The 8,971-nt window shown below is 35.4% G+C and overlaps 1 protein-coding gene across 2 annotated transcripts in view; it reads left to right on the top strand.

Annotated features, from left to right (window-relative positions):
- Positions 1 to 3,379, top strand: part of LOC107632894 (endochitinase-like) — a 7,022-nt gene extending 3,643 nt beyond the window's left edge. Inside the window, exon 2 of one of the 2 annotated variants that reach the window (XM_021118658.1) lies at positions 3,267 to 3,379. In XM_021118658.1, coding sequence (XP_020974317.1) covers positions 3,267 to 3,352 — 86 coding nt within the window. In that variant the 3' untranslated portion in view covers positions 3,353 to 3,379. Of the gene's footprint in view, positions 1 to 2,762; positions 3,198 to 3,266 lie in introns of those variants that run through there. The other variant, XM_016336533.2, reaches the window with a different exon arrangement.

The following is an 8,971-nucleotide window of genomic DNA, read 5'->3' as shown; positions in this document are numbered from 1 at the left end:
CGATCCAGCGGTTTGTAAAAAATAGAATACAATCAAATCTCAATTAATGCGATTTTAATGGATTTTTGGTTTGGATTGGATTAGATGAGCGATTTAATTTGAATTGTTTTAGATTTGAACACCCCTACTTACAAAAAATCACATCAAAATTTAGTCTCCAAAATATTTTTTGAGAGTGTATACTTAACATTGAGCATTTATATCGTATTTTAAAATATTTTAAGGACATTTTTGTCATTATCAAAAGTGGAGGATATTTTTGTTAATCCTCCGAAAATCGGAAACAATTTTAATAATTTAATTTATTCTTTTTCATATTAACTTAGGGACTAAGTTGAGAATTTTAAATTTTTGTAGGAATTTCCTTATCCTTTTAATAATTTAATGGGCACTAAATTGTCTAAATTTTTATTCCTATGAATATTGAATCAAGAAATCTATTAAAGTATTTTTATTTTGTATTTTGATAAAACTCTATTTCAGTTCATATTCTATTTAGACTTCAGCTTCTTAAGGTATTAAGTGTGACTATTTTAGTATGCTTTCACATGAGTACTTTGTCAATTTAATATATGCTTTTTCTTTAGTTTGCTATTCTTGTTTCACCTTTTATTTTATTTTATTTTCTTGTAACTTATTCTATTGATTTTCTCATTTTGTTATACTTATATAACAATTAAAAATTTAGACATATAGAATTAGATCTTCATCATTGTTTCCTTGATTTGATAATGATGATCCCCTTGTATACTAGGTATCAGAGAATTAGATTCTCATCACTTCTTTTCTCGACTGATTGTTTTAAGTATTGATAGGATTATAAATTTAGATATTTTAGTTTCTGTTAAATTATTAAAAAGAAATTTAGTTTCTAAAAGATTTATAAATCTCAACTTAATTTATAAAAAATTTAAACAAAATATAACAGTCATTGCAAAAATATCAAACCTATAATCACTATAAAATGATGCAGTTTTGTTTGCTGTCAATAAAAAAAAAGTTGATCTTTCTTTTCCTGTTGGAAAGTGATTTTATTTCTTGTGATCCTTACCTCAAATCATATAATATTTTATATCTTTTAAACCAGTTTCACTGATTAATAGAAAAGTATTGAAAATATTCACCCCTGGTTTCGGTTTATATTTTTAGTATGTTCTACTTTTTAAATTTTATGAATAAGAAAGAGAACTACCAAAATAATAATAAACTTCTGTTTTTAATTTTTATTTCATAAAATTTTAATAACAGAAAATATAAAACATAAAAATAAAAGATAAACTATCAAAATGATTTCTAATTTCTGAATGTTAGAGGTTGAGCAAATAGCTTGTTCTGCCGCGTACTCTATTTCTATTCTATTCAGTTAGTTTGTTAGTCTAGTAAGCTGTGATTCAGTTTTTTTTAAGATTTAGTGGACCTGTTGACTCAGCAGAAGCTTCTAGGTCAATATTCAGTTATTCAGTCAGTTACAATTAGCTGCTAGCTGTCATAGATCAAGTTAGTTGCTAGAAAGTTCAGTTGTGTCTATAATAAATGCTAAGTGTGTGTTTGGATTGTGGTTGGGTAAACTGGAGTTTGAATAAAAGTGATTTTATAAAATTGATTTTGGGTAGAAGTAAGTTTGTGTCAACATGATTTATATTTAGAAACTCTATATTAAAATTGATTTTTATAAAATAAATATTGTTTGGATAATATTAGTTAAAATCACTTTTAGATAGAAGCTCATGTAAAGAAAAATAATAAGAATTCTATAAATAATACAATAATATGTATAAAGGATAAAGTTGGTAAAAGAAAAATAAAGGTTAAATGTCAACGGTAAAAACCAGTTAGTGCAACGCAGAAGTTAAAAATTCTTACTTCTTGCAAACGTGGTTTGTAACCAAAATCACTTCTGCTTTTATAGATAAAAAAATTAGCCAAACTAAAAATGAAAACGTTCAAGAAACTATAATGTGTTTTTCCTCTTTCAACGTGATTGCCAAACACACCCTAATACTCATGTACATGTACAGTTTTCAGTTTTTTGCTTCAGTGCAATATACACATGCTTTCAGCCCCATTCGTCTTTTTCTCCTCTCTCTGAATTCTTCTTTCTGAGGCTTGCCACCTTTCACTGAACGTTGACAAAAAATATCCCTCACTTTTATTAAAGACAAAAATATCAACAACACATTTTAAACATTACAAAAATACTCAATTTTAAATATATTCATAAAAAATGTGTTAAAGATTTAATTTTGATGCTATCTTTTTAAACATATTAAAAAAATAAACCATTTTTATTCTTAAAATTTGATAATTTTATGTTAAGTATATTTTTTCTGCGATTTATTTGTTTATTAATGGACAAAAAGAAAATGAAAAATACTTCTACAGCTCATTTTTTTTACACTAAATAGTTATCCAAATATTCTTACAAAATTTTAGATTAAGTAAATAAATGGTTTAATTCAACCAATTTTTTTTATTTTTATGTGTTCTTTTTTTTTAATTGATTTTTTTTGTGCTAATAAATTATCGGATCAACTTATTAAACTTAATTATCAAAATAATTTGGTCACGTAGCATAATTGAAAAAAAATATAGAAAATAAGACCATAATATATATATTTTAAAACTAGCAAAATTTGTTTAAGCCAAATTTTTATATGAATAACATTTATGGTGTTTTTTTATCCCCTTAAGACGTTAATGCATTTACTTCTCTGTACTGCAAAAGCTAACGAACGTAATACATACTTTTTGGTAACTTGCAGCTTCGAAAGCCTGGATAATTACATGAATGATAATGAAGGTTTGAAACTTGACTTCATTGTTTGTGTAATGATTCGTCCTTGAATTGTGGGAAGGTTCAAAGTTGTAACAGTTCAACCATTCATTGAATAAATGATGTCCAATATAATCAGATCGCATGGTAACATCCATTCAAGTTAAACTGGTCATGGAATCATCATATCATCATGTCATTATGATTAGCTATAGCCACCAAAGCAGAGCAGTCGGCTTTACTTATTTATAACAATAATTAGGGTTCGACTGGCGGAGAAGCGCAACAGCGCAAGTGACTTTTCACTTTAGTAATTTGTTTAACAAGGTATAATACGAGTATCTTGTAACGGATAATTATATTAATCAAGCAAACAATTGTAATTCATATTGATATTTAAAGAAATAATATTGGTAATCGTAAATTATATTGCATGCTTTTATTACAATTGTTAAAATTACCTTTTCACTAATCTATTTTTAATTATTATTAGTGGCACTACCAGAACGGCCTCCTGTCGAGGTGAAAATATTGTTTTACGGCAATTTTGAACAACGAACTAATGGCATATATGTATAACCATAACTAAACCAACTATTGCAATAGATATTTTTGTGATGACTTTTGTTCCAAGGGTTACCTGAAACGTTGGTTTGGGTTTGAACGTGAGGTCTATACTCTTTGTGAGGCAGCACCCGACTTGTCCTTACGCCGAGGTGTCGCCGTCCGAGTTCTCTGTGAGAAAGTGGGGGTTTTAGGCAGGGTTTTGTAGAATAAAACGTGAATATACTTAAGGGGTGTCAGTGTATTTATAATAGAGTTGTTTGACCACCTTTGTTGAAGTAGTTCCACCTTTATTGATGGGTAATAATTCTCTTAATCTTGAGAGTTTGTTGGGGTCTATCTTTCAGGGAAGATAGAGATAGTTGGAGAGATTCGGAGAGGCAGTTACTTATTTGAATAAGTATAACCCGGTCCCTTTCATTGTATCCGACCTCTTTAAAGAAGTCGGATATGCAATAGAGACTAGCCTCTTGGGTGGACCTTTCATCCTTATTGGGTCTGGCTTTTATGTTTTGGGTCAGGGTATGAACAGTGCCCCTGCTTGAGTCTAAGCTTTCATGAGGTCGGGTTCAAGCATTTTATGACTTCAGTTACGACGTCGGGTACACCACCTTCAAAAGGTCGGGTACTCGACTTGTTTTGAAATTTTTAACGTTGCCTCTTTAAATGAGGGGCAAACGTTACTCGGCAGTTTCTTTGGGATCCGCACATGTCTTTAAAGAGGAGTGTAAAATGACTATTTTTCCCCTTCTCTCTTATAAAATGCTTCGCGCTCTTCCTCTTCTCCTTTTCTCATTTCCAAAATGCTTCCTTTGCTCCCTTCATCACGAAGACTCCCTTATTTCCTTTCTTTTTTTGTTTGACAACCGTTTTTTGTTTTTTCAAAATTTTCTTTATCTTGATTTGTTCAAAAGAGTTCTTAGTGAAGAGGATCGTTCGTGACTTTGCTGTTTGACATGCCCTTTCCTTCTTCGAATTTCATCAAGGTTGGTGTTTTTATGAGCTTTCGTTTGTAGTCTTGGCTATTTTTATGTTCCTTGAGGTTGTTTTGAATGGTATTTGAAAATAATTAGGAGTGTTTATTATTGATAGGAGTTTTGGATTTTCTTTTATCTATTACGAAACCTTTTTCAAAATAGTTTTGAAAAGTTTTGTTGTTTGAATCGTGTTTTTGGAGTTTTAAGGGACTGTAGCCGTTTGTGACTGTTGAATGTGTTTCTGTTGCCCCCAATAGCGTCACTGTTGTTGGCTGGTGCGGTATTTTTATAACCACACTTACTAACCGGCAAGTGTACCGGGTCGTACCAAGTAATACCTTACGTGAGTAAGGGTCTATCCCACGAGAATTGATGGATTGAGCAACAATAGTGTTTGATAGGATTAGTTAGACAGACAGAAAATAATGTTGAGATGCAATATAAAAGACATTAAACAATATCAAAAATATTGAAGAAAGGCAAGTAATTAAGATGGGAATAATATATGGAGAAGATAGTTAAGGTTTCAGAGTTATCTATTTTTCCGAATTAACTTTTCTTACTAACTAATTTAATTATGCAGGATTTAATTTATGGCAAACTGTATGTGACTAGACCCTAATTCCTTAGACCTTCCCAGTCTCCTCTAAAATTCATTAACTGCCAATTCCTTGGTCAATTAATTCCAATTAGAGGGTGATAATCAATTTCTAGTTTATATGCCACAAAAACTCTAATTATCCAAGAGGTAAAAGGATTATATGTCACGTATCCTATTAAATTCAGATAATTAAAATTTAGGAGAAATAGTTTTCAAGCTGTTGTTCAGGTAAAGAGCTTTTCCAAGTTTTACAAGAACTCAAATAAAAAGAGGGTCATACTTCCATTCCACCCAAATTCATAAAATAAAGAGCGAAAACAATTCTTAAATTATAAATCCATACATAAATTAAAATAGTAAAAGCAATAAAATTAATCCATAGAAATAGACAGAGCTACTAACCTTAAAACAGTGGAGGTTTAGTTGCTCATGGAAAAGAGAAAATAAGGATTCAGGTCCAAATGTACCGAGTTTCAATCTGATGGCATCAGATCCCTTTTTATAACTAATCCTAATAAATTTAAAATCTAATATTTAAAATTAAACTTAAAATAATATCTTTTCCTAATTTAAGATTTGAATTTAAATTCGAATTAATTAACAAGTCTTCAACTGATGGGTGAGGACCACTTGATTTGTCCATTCTGCAGCTTCTAATCTATGATTTCTGGGCTAAGAACTGGGTTAAAACGGCCCAGGAATCGCCCCCAGCGTTTTTCTATATTTTCTGCACGTGGCGCATGTGACGCGTCCGCGTCGTCTACGCGTTTGCGTCATTTGTGCAGATTCCAGTCCACGCGTTCGCGTCAGGCACGCGATCACGTCATTGTGATTTCCTCCATTCCGCGGTCGCGTGAGCCATGCGTCCGCGTCGGTATTCGCTGGTCATCTCCTTGGCTTCTTCTCTTTCTCTGCAGAAACTCCATCAAATTCCGCCAAATGCTACCTAAAATAAACAGTATTGTATTGTTTTCCAGTATTACCACCGGATACATAAATGCCACAGACACATAACTGAGTGAACCTTTTCATATTGTGACTCAGCTTTGCTAGAGTCCCCAGTTAGAGGTGCCCAGAGCTCTTAAGCACACTCTTTTTGCTTTGGACCACGACTTTAACCGCTCAGTCTCAAGCTTTTCACTTGGCACCTTCACGCCACAAGCACATGGTTAGGGACAGCTTGATTTAGCCGCTTAGGCCAGGATTTTATTCCCTTGGGCCCTCCTATCCATTAATGCTCAAAGTCTTGGATCCTTTTTACCCTTTGCCTTTTAGTTTAAAGGGTTATTGGCTTTTTCTGCTTGCTTCTTTTTTTATTTTTTTTATTTTTTTTCGCAAGCTGTGTGTTTTTCACTGCTTTTTCTTGCTTCAAGAATCAATTTTATGATTTTTCAGATTATCAATAACATTTCTCTTTGTCATCATTCTTTCAAGAGCCAACAATTTTAACATTCATAAACTTCACTATCAAAAATTATGCACTGTTCATGTCATGCATTCAGAATCACAGAAAATACCACCACAATTAAGTAAATAAGACTATTATTCAATATAGACCCACTTTCTCATGCAATATATCACTCCTGTATTATTTTTTTTTTTGAATTTAAGCTCAGTGAGTAATACATGAGACATCTTTTCAGAATTAAAGAAATAGGGAGAACTAAACTAGTCCTAAGATTCTAACTAATAAAGGATCATGCAACAAACAAAGAAAAATAACAGGAAACCGGAACATAATATAGAAAAGAGGGAAGGAATAAAAATGAAAGGAACTCAACCACCTTAATTATCCTAGCGGTCGTTTTATTCTTCAGGTTGTGTTCCTCCGTGAAGATGATTCGCCTCCCTTTTGTACTAGAAAACCTATAAGCGCAGCGTCAACACCAAACTTAAGGGTTTGCTTGTCCTCAAGCAAAGAAGAACTGAAAATAGAAGAGACAAATATTTAAATGAAAGAAAAAAAATAAAAGGATAAGAGAATAAAAGAGAATTAGGATTGGGAGGGAGAGAAAACTGGGCGGCGCAAGCGACGCGGCCGCGTGGGGCATGCGGTCGCGCGCATTGCTCTTATACTGATTGACGCGATCGCGTCGGTCACGCAGTCGCGTGACCCAGTTTGTGCTTCTGGCGCGAGTGCAGCCTCGCGCCAGCACAACTCTCTGTTCAAATTGATATGATTGCCAAAATTGGGGTGACGCGATCGCATGGGGCATGCGATCGCGCGAGTGGGTAGTTAATGGGGTACGACGCGGCCGCGTGGGGCATGCGGTCGCTTAAAGGGAATTGCGCGTCCAGCGCCAGTCCAGCACCACTCTAGCACAACTTTCAGCTGTGCACCTGTTTTACGTCGAAAATCAGGGCACGCGGCCGCGTGGGTCACGCGGTCGCGTGGGAGGCCATTACGCCCATACGACGCGGACGCGTCAGCGACGCGGTCGCGTGGGACGAATTGTGCCATTGTCACGCCTCCAGCCACGCTCCAGCGTGACTCTCTGTTCGTTTTTTGTTTTTCTCTCCTCCCCTTGCGACGCGGACGCGTCGCTGATGCGGTCGCGTCGCGTAGCAATTTTTTTTATTTTTATTTTTATTTTTTTATTTTTTTTTAGCTTGAGCTGGTCGGTTCCTGGAAGAACATAGCTGCATGATCAGAGAATTAGTAAGAACTCGATAAAAACAAAATAACTAAGAAAAACTACTACGAAAAATGGCGAAGGATACGAAATTATCGGGTTGCCTCCCGACAAGCGCTTCTTTAACGTCACTAGCTTGACGGTCAGTTCTGCTAGTTCAGCAGATGAGTGGACCTCTGGCGGTCAATCTCGCCTCCAAGATAGTGCTTCAACCTCTGGCCATTCACTGTAAATTTCCTGTCAGAATTTTCTTCCTGTATTTCCACATGACCATATGGCGAGGCTCTGGTAACCATAAATGGTCCTGACCATCGGGATTTCAGCTTCCCGGGAAAGAATTTGAGCCTTGAATTATACAGAAGCACTCTTTGTCCTGACTCAAAGACTCTGATGGCAATCTTCTTATCATGCAGTAGCTTGGTTCTCTCCTTATAGAGCTTGGCATTCTCATAGGCTGAATATCTGAATTCATCAAGCTCATTCAACTGAAGCATTCGCTTAATTCCTGCAGCTTCTGAATCAAGATTCAGGTACCTGATTGCCCAATAAGCCTTATGCTCCAGCTCCACTGGCAAGTGACAGGCTTTGCCATAGACTAACTGATACGGGGACATGCCAATTGGAGTCTTGTATGCTATCCGGTATGCCCAGAGAGCATCATCAAGCTTCCTAGACCAGTCCTTTTTTGAAATACTGACGGTCTTTTCCAGAATCTTCTTAAGCTCCCTGTTGGAAACTTCAACCTGTCCACTTGTCTGAGGGTGATAGGGGGTTGCCACTTTATGATGGACTCCATATCTATGCAGAAGAGAGTCCAGCTGTCTGTTACAGAAGTGACTTCCTCCATCACTAATGAGTGTCCTTGGGACACCAAACCGGATGAAGATATATCTCTGAAGAAAGCTCATTACCACCTTGGCATCATTGGTGGGTAGAGCTACAGCTTCCACCCACTTGGACACATAATCAACTGCCACTAGAATATAGTTGTTTGAATGTGAGGGTGGAAAAGGTCCCATGAAATCAATACCCCACACATCAAACAACTCAACCTCAAGAATCCCCTGCCGTGGCATTTCATGGTTGGCAGGGAGATTCGTTGCTTTTTCACATCTGTCACAGTGCTTTACAAATGCTCTTGAGTCTCTGAAGAGAGTCGGCCAGTAAAACCCACTCTGAAGGACTTTTGTAGCTGTCCTCTCACCACCAAAGTGGCCTCCATACTCAGAACCATGACAGTGCCAGAGAATTTGCTGTTTTTCTTCATCTGGGACACACCTTCGGATAATTCCATCCGAACACCTTTTAAAAAGGTATGGTTCCTCCCAAATGTAGTACTTTACATCAGTCAATAGCTTCTTCACTTGTTGCCTACTGTACTCTCTTGGGATAAAATTCATGGCCTTATAATTTGCAATGTCTG

Source organism: Arachis ipaensis, chromosome B03, assembly GCF_000816755.2.
Source record: "Arachis ipaensis cultivar K30076 chromosome B03, Araip1.1, whole genome shotgun sequence".
Lineage (NCBI taxonomy): Eukaryota > Viridiplantae > Streptophyta > Magnoliopsida > Fabales > Fabaceae > Arachis > Arachis ipaensis.
Note: the sequence above shows the minus strand (reverse complement) of the source record. Positions and strands in the feature narration are given on the sequence as shown.